Here is a 15,017-nt window from a genome sequence, read left to right as displayed (position 1 = left end):
TGAAAATACTTTGCCAAATCGTATCAGAAACAAGAGTCAGCTCTCAGACATTCTACTGGAAAATATGTATGTTGTTATTTCTCAACAGATACAGTGCTGTCACTGAAAGCCCAAGAAAACCTGAAACCTGGAGGACGTGGGAAGAAATAATTACTTGGGGATTACTAAGAGATGTGTTTCTTATTACAATCAGTCTTGACTAAGAACAGCGTTACAATTTCTTCATGGTTCCACATCACAGCAGTACAAGGTCTGGAGTAAGTTGTATTAATTTTCTCAAGTTGTTAGCATGGACTTGCTTCAATATGTTGATATCTCAAAGAATGGTTCATTTAGTAGTTTGAAAAGCAAAGAGGAATGTGAGAGCCTAGAACAATTAAAGCAGCATAACTATAACCTATGACCTGTTGCCCTTATAAATTTGAAGCTGTCCGAGATGTTTATAAAACAAACAGCATTCTTCAAAACAATGTCCTATATATTGACAATGAACAAACAGCCAAAATTCATAGACATTACAAAATATTCTATTATTCTAAAAATATAATTCTAATTAGCCTTCAATTTGATAAATGGAATAGTCAAGATGAATGAATTTGGATTAAATTTTTTCATGTCAATGTATGGCAAAACCTATACAGTGTTGTAAAGTAAAATAAAGTAAAAAAAAATAAAAATTAAAAAAAAAATTTTTTCTTAGAATATTTTTTCACTATTTTTTTTTTACATTACAATACTCTATTGGTTTTGCCATAAGGCATATAAAAGTAAATGCTTTATATTTACTCTAGGTGAAAAACTACATATTTATATTCTTTTCACTTTATCAAATGTGGAAGAAGTGAAATGTTAACATATGTATGTCTCATTAATGTGTAAGTTTGAAATATAAAACTTACCTACTGTAATGATTTTTGGAATGTAATGTTACTTTTAAGATTTAGATTTATCTAATGTCCTATGTTCACTACATATTATTCCTGTAGAACTTTCCAGCAATTTAACCAGGCAATATTAGATTTGTGTGCATGCTATGTGTGTGTTTATGCATATCTAAAGATTAGGAAAAAGTATTTTTATTTTTAAAAATTAACTGGAATTATAATTCTTTATAAACATATCAACAAAATATGTCTTTTAAAACCATAATCAATTTAAAAATAATTAGTATATGGTTCATTTTCAGTGTTCAATGTACAAGGATCATGAATTCTTAAAAACAAGTGCTGCTGCTTGGCAGCCTTAAAACTGATGATTGAAACAGTCCACATTTAATCTTAACACTTTAAACCTGGTTTTCACTAATGGCCGTGACTCATCCCATGAGAGTGGCAACCATGACACAGGAAGTGCTTGAGTTCTGGGAGCCTGGTCCACAGGACAGACTGCTTCTCTTCAAGTGGACGAGAGAGAGCGGCTTAGTCAGGATCCATACCAGTGGAGTTAGTTTACACTAAAACAAGACTGACAAACTAATCAAAATAATGAAGAAAATACCATTGAAAAGTTAGAATCCAGTCTTTCTGTGCCAAACTCTCTCTATTCAGCTTTTATGTAATTTTATTATATGCTAGACCTTTCAAGCTGTTGATGCATACTGATAAGTCTATGAAGCCCAATTTTAATGTAATGTTAATCACATACAAAAATGTAATTTTTATATGATCAAAATGCCTTTGAAAATTTCTTTCTTTTCATGGGTTGACTTAGAGAAAATTTGATAGATTCAAATAAATAAAAAGTGAGATAAAGTATTTGAACATTTTGGGTCCTTTTTTAATAAATCTAAGAACCAAAAAAAGACAAATTGTTAGTCAAAATGTAGTTGATAAGATTAAGTCATTAGAAAAGCAGTGTATGCTGAGCATAGTAAATCTTTGAGCAGAATCATAGCTTTTGTCCTCATGGAGAAAAAGTAAAAAAATATTGAATTGTACCTTCAGTGTGAAAAAAATAAAAATCTAACTAGTAGAATTGCAACGTTAATGCTTTTCATTGTAAGCTTTGCTTTTTGCTTTGCACACAGAAGTGGAATTACATCTTAGGTAGAGAATAAGTTACTGGCGAATGCCAAGTAATATGTACAAGGTTAACAACTCGTTTTCCCCCAATTGTTTTGCAAAGTAAACATTGAAAGCAAAGTAAAAAAGAAAAAAATATTAGTGCCCACAATCCTAATAAATTTTTTTCATATTTCTGATTTTTTTTTTCCTGAGAGACAAAAAAGTGTTAAAAAAACATCTGTGATTATGCTTTAAGCATTCTGCATACCCTCTGTAATAACAGTGGCCAATGAGGTGACTGTAGGATGAAGCAACCTTAAAATGTTGGATTTCAGGTTAACCACTCCAACACCAACCTGGATCCCACGTGACGCAGCACAATTGTCTCTTGGGGGTGAGCAGGAGTCAGGTAAGTACTCGCGGCCCTGAGAATGCTGAAATCTTTTGGAATCTGGGGGTTTCAGAATGCCCAGCCTGCTTTTCTCTCAACTCTGTTCTTTCATTGTTCATAAGGAAAAGCACGTAAGTAACTAGGTTAATTATTAGATCATTTTTAAAGATATAAGTGTCACAGATTAGAAAAGTGCTTCCAATGATATCCCCCTACACACGTGTTCCTCTGCAACAACCGCACCCCAGTCAGGAGGTGGCATGGATCCCTCCCTTTGAAACTGAATGCCTTTGTAGCTACATCAACTCATACAGTATGGAAAAGTGATGCTAGAAAATTTATAAGGCTTGGCTATAAAGGGCACACCATTTGTGCTTGCCTCTTGGAACCTCTGCAACTCTAAATCACCATGTGATAGATGTAAGGCTGCCACTCTGGGAGGAAATCCAAACTAGCCTATGTGGGTGAAAGGGCTCCTGTGACCCCAGGAAATGGGATCTGCGGTCTTATAAATTTCATCCTCTCTGGGCCAAAGGCAGAGGTCAGCTCCTCTGGGAAACATGGATGAGACTCACAGAAGATGAAATTACCCTGCCAGGACACTGTGCCTTATAAACAGAGGAGTTTGGAAGCTCTCCCCAAAAGCTCTTCACACAAGCCCTGCCACTTCCCCTCTTGCCCTGGATCTCTCTCTCTCCTCTCTCTCTCTCTTTCTCTCTCTCTCTCTCACACACACAGACACACACAACTTCTAGGCTCAATTACCCGCTTCCCTGCCTCTTCCCCACACAACCATCCCCCTCAGAAAAAAAGAGAGCAAGGAAAAGCAGCCAGGGGGCGCGCTGGAGCAGAAGCAACAACCACCCGCATCTCATCCAAGTACATCTAAATCTTAAACTTCAACCCAGTAAATGTGTTTTCATTCCTAACAAAGAATTAACTGTCTCACACACTAAAAGGAGGATAGGGAGAAGTTTACACATCCCTTCTTGCTTCCACTGTGTTTGGGCCATATTTTCAAGTGTTAGACGGATTTGTAAATAATTGTTACAGCCTTTTATGTGTATTTCTTTCTACTTTTATAGAGAAAAGCTATTTCTGCCCTTTACTGACCCACCTATTCCAACAGTTAAAAATTAACTAAACAGGGAACAAATATTTATAACTGAGACTTTGCGTGTGACAGATATAAACATACAGTGTCTTGTACCTTTCAGGCATTTTTATTTTTAAATAAATGGTATTCACTCATATGAATGAACATGTTTAAAACCAAATGGCTACATTAAAGATAATGGAAAACTCAAGTTCACTTTCAAAAATTATTGCATTTATAATGATTTAAATAGCTCATTACTGAGAGTTCCATTCCAAAGTTTCAGTAAACCCATAGAGTTTTATAAACACATTTTTTTCCCTACTGTTACCGCTGTTCACTCTGTTGAAGTAAGGAGCTGTGTGGACTCATTTCAAATGTCCTTAGATTATATGTCACTCTAAGGAAACCCTTTTTCCAGATAAGTTGTAAAGAACATGTATTTTTTAATGACAGGTATTTTATCATCTCTGGCCATTTAGATTATAGGTGTGGGATCCTGTTTTATATGGCAGCCTGCTACCGTGGAACTTTTCTTTCAGCTGCTCTAGTTAGAAAAGCTGCTGCCAAACAAAACAGTAGGAGGGAAGCTGTAAAAATGCTTTAAAATGCTAAAAAAAGAAATAAGTGAGCAAGCAGCAATCTAAACATAAACCAAAGGACTCTTCCCATGACCCACGTTTAAGGGAAAGAAACAGAAGATGCAGAGAATTAACAGTATACCAATTTCAAGCCACACTCAAGATCTTTAGAGGAGTTAGAAATTATTCAGACAATTACACGTAAGCTGGTACACTAAAATTATCCTGACACAAATTTCAGATGTTCTTTTGAGTTAGACAAGCCTGGTGTCATGATATTTTCTCAAAAAAAAAAATGAGAAGTTGTAGAATCTGGGAAAAAAATATATATAGGTAGATGTATAACTGAATCCCTGTGCTATACCAACCCAACACTGTAAATCAACTATACGTGAATAAAAATAAATTGCTTTCAAAAAATGAGAGGTTATAATATAAAACTTCAAATTATCATTATAGGTTATTTCTCTTGATTTAAGGCCTTTTTTCATTAACATCAGAACAATGAAATCTACAGTTACATGATGAGATAACCTCCAACAACAATAACCGAAATGCCAGTGCAGGAGACATAAGAGACATGGGTTCGATCCCTGGGTTGGGAAGATCCCCTGGAGGAAGGCACAGAAACCCACTCCAGTGTTCTTGCCTGAAGAATCCCATGGACAGAGGAGCCTGGCGGGCTAAGGTGCATGGGGTCACAAAGATTTGGGCACAACTGAAGTGACTTAGTGCACACACACACACACACACACACACACACACAACAACAACAGCAACAACAGAAAAGGCTCCATCACACAAACTTAGTAAAATCTAGAATCCAAACATGACTATGGGAGATCAAATTGCCAAAATAGTATGGTCTCAGTCCTGCCCTTTGAAAAACTCTTGATGCATAGTAATAAGTAACCAGTATAACTTTGAAAGTTCAATCTGATATTATCTTTGATCCAGGCACACTGTTCTTTCACAGATCGAGCAGTGATCTATTTAATAAAAACACTTCTTTTTTTGTTTGTTTGTTTGTTTGGAATGTATGTAACCAGATGAGTATTAAAAGGGAAACATATAGCATATTCTTTAATATTTGAAGGATGAGTATCTTTACTTTTTCAGACTGGAGTCCAATCCAATATTTAAACTAAATACATTACTTCAATCTTTAGGAAAAAGGCTGTTTATCCCAGAGAAAGCAACTGACTTAAAAGGAGCTGCAGATAAGCCTGTCCATTGCCTGTCAGCTAGACTTTCATTCAGATTACACTGGTGAGCGCGGTGGTAGCCAGGTGCCCTGGGCTCTGGCCGCCACAGACGGGGACCCACTCACGGGCTGTATGCGTAACCCGCCTGCGCTGGAGGCATCATTGCCGGGACTGCCAGGGTTCAAAGAGGTTCAGTCACTCACTCCAGCTCCAGACGGGGCACAGACTGGACACAGTGCAGAGGAGCCTCTGCTCCGCACAGCTGTCCTCGCGGGCCGGGTGGGGAACTCTGTCCTTTATCCAGTAATACTCTGAGCCAAATGCTGAGTTCATGACCTCTTAACAGCTTAAGTCCTGAATCCACCTCAGAACCAAGCCCAGAATGAATCATTATTATTTTACGGTCCTATCACAGGCATCTACTTCCTGTGAGGCCAGAAGAAATTTTCTCATTACTGCTCACAGAGGGATGGCCCTCCCTTTCTTTTGCTCCTTTGTTCTTGTAAGGAGCTGAGTAAGAAGAAGAGCAGCCTCCGTGCAAGGGGCTCTCACCTCCTTCTTCTCAGTGGCCCTGGGTGTGTCCCAGATTAGGCTCAAGAATAACCCACCAAGCAATTTCAAGTACAGTGGAATGAGATAACTTCCTGAACATCATCACAGTCAAGAGACAGCTTTACAAAACCATTGGGAATAGCAGTCTCTTGAAGAGATACTGATGTTGTAGTTGGAGGTTATCTTATCATGTTGGGCTTCCCTGAGTGCTCAGTTGGTAAAGAATCCACCTGCAATTCAGGAGACCCCAGTCCAATCCCTGGGTTAGGAAAATCCCCTGAAGTAGGGAAAGGCTACCCATTCTAGTATTCTAGCCTGGAGAATTCCATGGACTATACTGTCCATGGGGTTGCAAAAAGTCGGACATGACTGAGCAACTTCCACTTTGACTTCTCATGTAACTCTGAAGATTTCATTGTTCTGATGCTAACAAAAAACACAAAATCTAAAACATCATCTTGGTGGGTCATCATTAATGTTACCTGTCCTTCCTAAACCTTACTCTAAAATTATACCAGCCTATCTAGTTTCTCTCCAACAATAACCAAATACATGAAAAGAGCACTAACTAGACAAAATACATAGGCAATGTCATGAAGACTTAAAAGATGATAAAAAGTCTCACGATAGTAAATAAAATAATAATAGCTCACAGTTTGCAAAATGACAATGTCAAGGAAATGAATCTAGTCTCATTAAGCTGTTTGTGTCTTCCTAAGGAAATTATCCAGAGAAGACAATGGCACTCCACTCCAGTACTCTTGCCTGGAAAATCCCATGGGCAGAGGAGCCTGGAAGGCTGCAGTCCATGGGGTTGCTAAGTCAGACACGACTGAGTGACTTCACTTTCACTTTTCACTTTCATGCATTGGAGAAGGAAATGGCAACCCACTCCAGTGTTCTTGCCTGGAGAATCCTAGGGATGGCAGAGCCTGGTGGGCTGCCGTCTATGGAGTCACACAGAGTTGGACACGACTGAAGTGACTTAGCAACAGTAGCAAGGAAATTATCTGTAGCCTTTGTAACACAAGATCAAATACACGAACAAAATTTAAGAGTCACTTGTCCATATCAAAGGATGGAGTCATGTGTTATTATGATTTCAGGCTAACAGGTTCATTATTCATTTCATAGTATTCATTGAGCACCTACTTACTAGGCACCAAGCAATGGGGGCACAGCGACAGTCAACAGAGACACGGTCAAGATTTCTTTAGCCCTCGTAGTCTGGGAGGCAGATCCTGAGACAGCATTTATAAAATATGTATATGATTATAAATGGTGGCATTTGGGATGAAGAAAAGTCACTTTATTTTAAGGATACATAAAGTAACCCTGATATTTGAATATCGAAGCTGTGAAAACTGATGGATTACTATTAATAATACTATTCATCCTTTTGTGGTCTCTGTTGTTTCCAACACTTTAAAAAGTACTTAAAAGCTTTTAATATTTTAAGGCTTTTACACCATCTTGTTATAACTGAAAAGCAAAGCAGAAACTGAGATGTACATAAGAAAGCATAAATGAAGCACAATTAGATACAGAGGCAGGATATGAGCAGGAACAAGAGGCAATTTGGTTTGGTGGAAGCTTCTGCAAAAGGAAGTAAAGCCACAGAGAGAGGCCTTGAACCCCAGGCCAGGTTCCCAAACTTTTTCAGCAAGGAGAAGGGAGCTTATAAAGAGCTGAGAATGTGAGTTTGAAGAGGCTGGCATTTCTGGGAGTTTTTCTTGGAAACAATGGGCAAAATTCAATAAAGGGAGAGACAGTGCTTACAAATATCATTTAAGAGAATATTGCAATAATTAATCCATAAGGGTATGGATTACTAACTCATCCATGGACTTGAAAAATAAGAGATAGGTATAGGCTACATAAAAGCAGAGGCATTATTTTGCCATTAGTATGTATATAGTATGTATGTATGTGTAGAGACGTTACTACATAAAAGCATACTTTGCCAACAAAGGTCCGTCTAGTCAAAGCTATGATTTTTCCAGTAGTCTTGTACTGATGTGAGAGTTGGACTATAAAGAAAGCTGAGCGCCAAAGAACTGATGCTTTTGAACTGTGGTGCTGGAGAAGACTCTTGAGAGTCCCTTGGACTGCAAGGAGATCCAACCAGTCCATCCTAAAGGAAATCAGTCCTGAATATTCATTGGAAGTACTGATACTGAAGTTGAAACTCTAATAATTTGGCCACCTGATTCAAAGAACTGACTCATTGGAATAAACCCTGATGCTCGGAAAGACTGAAGGCAGGAGGAGGAGGGAACAACAGAGGATGAGATGGTTGGATGGCATCACCGAATAGGCATAAGTTTGAGCAAACTCTGGGAGCTGGTGATGGACAAGGAGGCCTGGCATGCTGCAATCGATGGAGTCGCAAAGAGTCAGACATGACTGAGCGACTGAACAGAACTGATAGGCTATATTGAGGAGGAAGAATTTTGGGTAGTAACTGACTAGATATAAAAGACTCTTGAGAATTCAAATCCAAAATTCTGAAAGGAACAATGGTCTATGAGCATAAAGTAGGATCAACAACAAGTATGGTTTTGAACCCACTGAGTTTCAAGTGCTAATAGCATGCCCAGCTATTGAGTTAGGCAGAGTTCCAAAGAATAGCAAGGAGAGACAAGAAAGCCTTCCTCAGCAATAAATGCAAAGAAATAGAGGAAAACAATAGAATGGGAAAGACTAGAGATCTCTTCAAGAAAATTAGAGATACCAAGGGAACATTTCATGCAAAGATGGGCTCGATAAAGGACAGAAATGGTATGGTCCTAACAGAAGCAGAAGATATTAAGAAGAGGTGGCAAGAATACACAGAAGAACTGTACAAAAAAGATCTTCACGACCAAGATAATCATGATGGTGTGATCACTCACCTAAACCCAGACATCGTGGAATGTGAAGTCAAGTGGGCCTTAGAAAGCATCACTAAGAACAAAGCTAGTGGAGGTGATGGAATTCCAGTTGAACTATTTCAAATCCTGAAAGATGATGCTGTGAAAGTGCTGCACTCAACATACCAGCAAATTTGGGAAACTCAGCAGTGGCCATAGGACTGGAAAAGGTCAGTTTTCATTCCAATTCCAAAGAAAGGCAATGCCAAAGAATGCTCAAACTACCACACAATTGCACTCATCTCACACGCTAGTAAAGTAATGCTCAAAATTCTCCAAGCCAGGCTTCAGCAATATGTGAACCATGAACTTCCAGAATTTCAAGCTGGTTTTAGAAAAGGCAGAGGAACCAGAGATCAAACTGCCAACATCCCCTGGATCATGGAAAAAGCAAGAGAGTTCCAGAAAAACATCTATTTCTGCTTTATTGACTATGCCAAAGCCTTTGACTGGGTGGATCACAATAAACTGTGGAAAATTCTGAAAGAGATGGGAATACCAGACCACCTGAGCTGCCTCTTGAGAAATCTGTATGCAGGTAAGGAAGCAACAGTTAGAACTGGACATGGAACAACAGACTGGTTCCAAACAGGAAAAAAAGTACATCAAGGCTGTATATTGTCACCCTGCTGATTTAACTTATATGCAGAGTACATCATGAGAAATGCTGGGCTGGAAGAAGTACAAGCTGGAATCAAGATTGCCAGGAGAAATATCAATAACCTTAGATCTACAGATGACACCACACTTATGGCAGAAAGTGAAGAGGAACTAAAGAGCTTCTTGATGAAAGTGAAAGAGGAGAGTGAAAAAGTTGGCCTAAAGCTCAACATTCAGAAAACGAAGATCACAGCATCTGGTCCCATCACTTCATGGGAAATAGATGGGGAAACAGTGGAAACAGTGTCAGACTTATTTTGGGGGGCTCCAAAATCATTGCAGATGGTGATTGAAGCCATGAAATTAAAAGAGGCTTACTTCTTGGAAGGAAAGTTATGACCAACCTAGATAGCATATTGAAAAGCAGAGACATTACTTTGCCAACAAAGGTCCATCTAGTCAAGGCTATGGTTTTTCCAGTGGTCATGTATGGACGTGAGAGTTGGACTACAAAGAAAGCTGAGCAGCAAAGAATTGATGCTTTTGAACTATGGTGTTGGAGAAGACTCTTGAGAGTCCCTTGGATTGCAAGGAGATCCAACTAGTCCATTCTAAAGGAGATCGGCCCTGGGTGTTCTTTGGAAGGATTGATGCTAAAGCTGAAACTCCAGTATTTTGGCCACCTCATGCGAAGAGTTGACTCATTGGAAAAGACTCTGATGCTGGGAGGGATTGGGGGTGGGAGGAGAAGGGAATGACAGAGGCTGAGATGGCTGGATGGCATCACCAACTCGATGGGCGTGAGTCTGAGTGAACTCCAGGAGATGGTGATGGACAGGGAGGCCTGGCGTGCTGCAGTTCATGGGGTCACAAAGAGTCCAACACAACTGACCAACTGAACTAACTGACTGACTGAAGTGACTAACTAGATATAAAAGACTTTGGAGAATTCAAATCCATGGGTTCCAAAGGAACAGTGGGCTACGAGCATAAAGCAGGATCAACAATGTCTGCTTTTGTTACTGGAAGCAAACAGAAGGCAGGACCCTAAACTAGTATTGAGAGTCTTATCCCCTACTCATTATATTGAACCATACACTCTTGGACGTTTAGGATGAAGTTCCAAACAGCTTTTAAACAATCAAGGCCAAGTAAGTTTTTAGGACTTAATAGGTATATTTAATTAAAGATGTTTTTCACTTAATCATATCTAAGTGTATGGGTTTCTCTAGTAGCTCAGTTGGTAAAGAATCCGCCTGCAATGCAGGAGACCCGGGTTTGATCCCTGGGTCGGGAAGATCCCCTGGAGAAGGAAATGGCAATCCACTCCAGTACTCTTGCCTGAAGAATTCCATGGACGGAGGAGCCTGGTGGGCTACAGTCCATGGGATCGCAAAGAGTCGGACACGACTGTGTGACTCACGTTCACTTTCACTTTCCCATGTACGGACTAATATTTTATAAGAATACAGAAAACTGGTAATTATATCCAGTTAACATCACAATGTATATCTCGCTTTTCACCACATCTTTCACTAAAGTGAAAAGTACTAGTCACTCAGTCATGTCTGACTCTTTGTGACCCCGTAAACTGTAGTCCCCTAGGCTCCTTTGTCCATGGAATTCTCCAGGCAAGAATACTGAAGTGTTTAGCCATTCCCGTCTCTGGAAGATCTTCCTGACCCAGGGATCAAACTCAAGTCTCCTGCATTGCAAGCAGACCCTTTACTGCCTGAGCCATCAGGCGTATGAACTATAATTTCATAAGAATATAGCAAACTGGTAATTATATCAGGTTAATATCACAATGCACAGCACGCTGGTCACTAAATCTTGGCAATGTTGGATTAAGAATCCAGTTAAAGAATTATGGATTTACATACCTGTGGTATCCACCTAGAAGACACAAAGCTTGTCACTTCTATTACAGACAAGCCAGTTTGGGAAAGTTGATTGATAAATTCAATTTTTATATCTGTAGGAACTATAACCTAAGAAAACATTAAAAATTACATGTTATTTGCATAGAGTCTAAGGCACATAAATAGAATTTAATTCTTAACTGAAAGTAAATACAATTTAAGATGTATAAATTCAAGTAGCTACTGAGAACAAATATAATCATCTAATTTATGAAATCCACATAAGCCTTTAGACTCTGAGTAAATATTTAGATTTAACATTTTACATAAACTGTGTAAAATAAACATCAAACTACCTTTTCATTCTGCAATCCATCCCTAGGTCCAACTTCTACTATTTTAACATATTCAGGGAATCCAGATAGCTGGGCTGATTCCTGAAATGGAAAATACAAGGCAAGAAAAAGAGATAACTGTTATGTCATCGAAGCTGCTTATATGAAAAGTCAAACAATTCCACTTTGTTAAGATTAAGTTATCACCCTGGAAAATTAATAAAGGTAAGAAATCAATACAATGATATAATGCAAAATACAAAGTTTATGCTATTAACTACATGAAGTCATTTTTTTCTTACAGTCCAGTAATAGTATAATTGGGCATCCCTGGTGGCTCAGCAGTACAGAATATGCCTGGGGTGCAGAAGGCAAAGGAGACATGGGTTCAATCCTTGGATCCAGGAGATCCCACGGAGGAGGGCATGGCAACCCACTCCAGTATTCTTGCCTGGAGAATCCATGGACAGAAGAGCCTGGCGGGCTACAGTCCATAGGGTTGCAAAGAGTCAGACACAACTGAAGCGACTGAGCATAGGGCAATAGTCTAATTATGATTAAAACTCAAAAGATGAACTTCAAAGATAAAACTGTGAAGAAGATGACTTAAGATCTAAAGATCAAATCTGTTGAGTACTTCTGTGTGTGATGATAAACATAGCATCATTTGAGTTCATTAAAAAAAATAGATCTTTGTATTGACAGACTTTTGCACTTTCCTTCACTTGCCAAGTGTGAATTCAGATTTCTTGCCTGTGCTGGTGAAGATGTGCTGTTTATTTCTTGTCTGTGTCGCACAGCATGACCAGCACCTAAACACAGCTTCCTGAAGGTCAGACTCCCCCACCCCCGCCAGGATGACCCAACCCTGGATATTCCCATCTGTCCCTAAACTTAGGATTATGGACGTACTATGTTTAGAAGGACACTAGTTTAAAATAGGGGAAATAGAAACAGACTTTCTCAACTTCATATTGCAGTTAAAATTAGAAATAGGCTACATCTTTCCAGACGGAACAAACATAACCTCCTGGTATCTCTAAGCACAGTTAAGGTCCGGTCATCAATCATCAGAGTCTTCAAGCTAACAGAATTGAATCAGATCAGCATAACGTGTACTTCCACGTTTTCATTTGCTTGCTTTTTTGTTTTTTGTCTTGCCTTCCATAAGGGTTGATTAATCTGGGCTGACCAAATTGCATTGTCTCTGTCCTGGTAACAATCACAAGCATACAGAGATAAAGTGGCTATTTTGGGTGTGGGACTCCATTTGTTTCCATAACACGGAAGAACATGCCCTGCCCGCCTTTGGAGGATCCATAGCTGTTGCTTGATTTTATTAGCATTCTGTGCTAACTAACTCAGCAAAAGAACCCAGATGGTTTCTGTTACAAAGTTTACATACCACCCTCTGCAATGTCCACAAAATCAAGCAGTTCAATAAGCAAAAATTAACCAAAAAGGAAATGAATTCTCATTCCTGCATCTCCCGAGCAGGTGGTGATGCATGCAGTTGGAAGGGTGGAGGCTTGAGTGAGGACTTGTGCAGGTTCTCAGCCTCAGGCTCAGTTTTGGATGGTGATCAGGGAGTCATGTCTCGTTCACAGGGTGGCCGTCATTTCAACCAAAGAGTACAGGAGAGGGCGGCATGGAAAAGCAGAGTAAATAAAGAGAAGCTCACTCCTCTCTCTTATTACATCCAGCCCTAAAATTACAAAAAAAAAAAAAAAAAAAAAACACAAAACTAGGCAATCTTAAACCATGTGGTCTTATTATTGTTGACTGTTTCCTGAATCTCATTTCCAATAGCAATTAGCTTGGAGCCTACAGGGATGAAGAATATTTCTTTATTAGACAACAACATTTAACAAAGAATATGAACATGGTATTTTTTAAGGTGACAGCAGTATGCTCAGTATAATTAAAGGGACCTTCCCTCGCATCACTGTTGTACGTGGCAGAGGTAACAAACAATCTTAAGAAATTAAAGTACAATTCCCCACCAAATATTGTTATTATTGTCTTCTAGGCATGGATCTGTATACCCTCTTCCTGAATACCTGAGAAATCAGAAGAAGTTATAATGCGTTCAGTAAGCTCAAAGAACAACATTTCCCTTAAAATAACTTGTGTGTGCATGAGTCCTAAGTCGCTTCAGTACTGAAGAGATCCTATGGACCCTGTTCACTACCCTGTCTCTTACCATGTATATCTAATAGGTACCTAATTGGTACTTTTATTACTGCTTCTATTTTGGCATATACCCAACACCTAGCACTTAGTTGGGAGAAGGAAATGACAACCCACTCCAGTATTCTGGCCTGGAGAATCCCAGGACAGAGGAGCCTGGTGGGCTGCTGTCCATGCGGTCACACAGAATCAGACATGACTGAAGTGACTTAGCATGCATGCATGCATTGGAGAAGGAAATGGCAACCCACTCCAGTATTCTTGCCTGGAGACTCTCGTGGACAGAGGAGCCTGGCGGGCTGCCGTCTATGCAGTCGCACAGAGTCGGACACGACTGAGCAACTTAGCAGCAGTACTTAGTCTGTACTTCCTAAGTGCTTATTGATTGTATTAGTGAGTCTCTTTCGTCACTGGCTTTATTTAAATTGTCATCTTTTTCCACTCAGTCTATGGCTTCCTAAGTATTCTCCCTAATCTTATTTTCCATAACTGAAATCTTTCAGAATCTACCAGTCGTTTGGAGAGATCTATCAGCCTAAGGTAAAAGATGATGCATGACTAACTCTCACCTTCTCCCACAATCTACTTCAAGCATCCTGTGATTTTAGTCATGCTAGGGTCATGTCCTGCTCACTTTCATGACTGTACACATGAAGCTACTTTTCACTGGAAAGAGCTTCTATCCATAGGGGTAATTTTCCACCAAACCCGTGTCTCTTCTTCATGGGCACAGGATTGGACTTCATTTCTCCCTTAAGAGTCACGTCTGAACATGTTCAGCTGACAGAACATGAAGGTGAATGCTATGTACCCCGTCCAGGCTTGGCCCATGAAAATACCCCATGTACATGTATCCATGCTCCTTCCCTTCCAGACAGCGTGATGTAGACGAGTATGGCAGACTTGGAATCTGACAAAGACAAAAAAAAGAAAAAAAGAAAGGAAGCTACACTTGAATCACTACTTGAAAAATAATTCTATAAGAAGCAATTGTTTTGTCATAGAAAAATAAATGTCAACTGTGTTACAATATTGAGAGGTATATCTTTTATAGCCACTAATTGCAAGAAAAAGGGCCTGAAGTTTTACTTTACTTGCAAGCTAACGAGTTGAGCCTGCCATGGATTCTGGTAGAAGACACAGGAACCCTGGGTCAGAGAAGGAAAAAAGGTATTATCACTCCTAACAACCACAGTAGTTAGAGGATCAGGATTTATGTGGTTCTCCAAGCCCAATTTCCAGGAAGAAAAGGGGACCTTGTAAGGCTTGCACAGGCAATGGGTTCCATTA

The 15,017-nt window shown here is 39.4% G+C and overlaps 1 protein-coding gene across 1 annotated transcript in view; it reads right to left on the bottom strand.

Annotated features, from left to right (window-relative positions):
- Window positions 1–15,017, bottom strand: part of HMGCLL1 (3-hydroxy-3-methylglutaryl-CoA lyase like 1) — a 194,720-nt gene that overhangs the window by 113,983 nt on the left and 65,720 nt on the right. The window contains exons 2-3 of the mRNA XM_042236821.2: window positions 11,559–11,639; window positions 11,224–11,331 (exon numbers count right to left, since the gene is read on the bottom strand). Coding sequence (XP_042092755.1) covers window positions 11,224–11,331; window positions 11,559–11,639 — 189 coding nt within the window. The remainder of the gene's footprint in view (window positions 1–11,223; window positions 11,332–11,558; window positions 11,640–15,017) is intronic.

This window comes from Ovis aries, chromosome 20, assembly GCF_016772045.2.
Source record: "Ovis aries strain OAR_USU_Benz2616 breed Rambouillet chromosome 20, ARS-UI_Ramb_v3.0, whole genome shotgun sequence".
Classification (NCBI taxonomy): Eukaryota; Metazoa; Chordata; class Mammalia; order Artiodactyla; family Bovidae; genus Ovis; species Ovis aries.
This window is presented reverse-complemented; position numbering and strand designations above follow the sequence as displayed.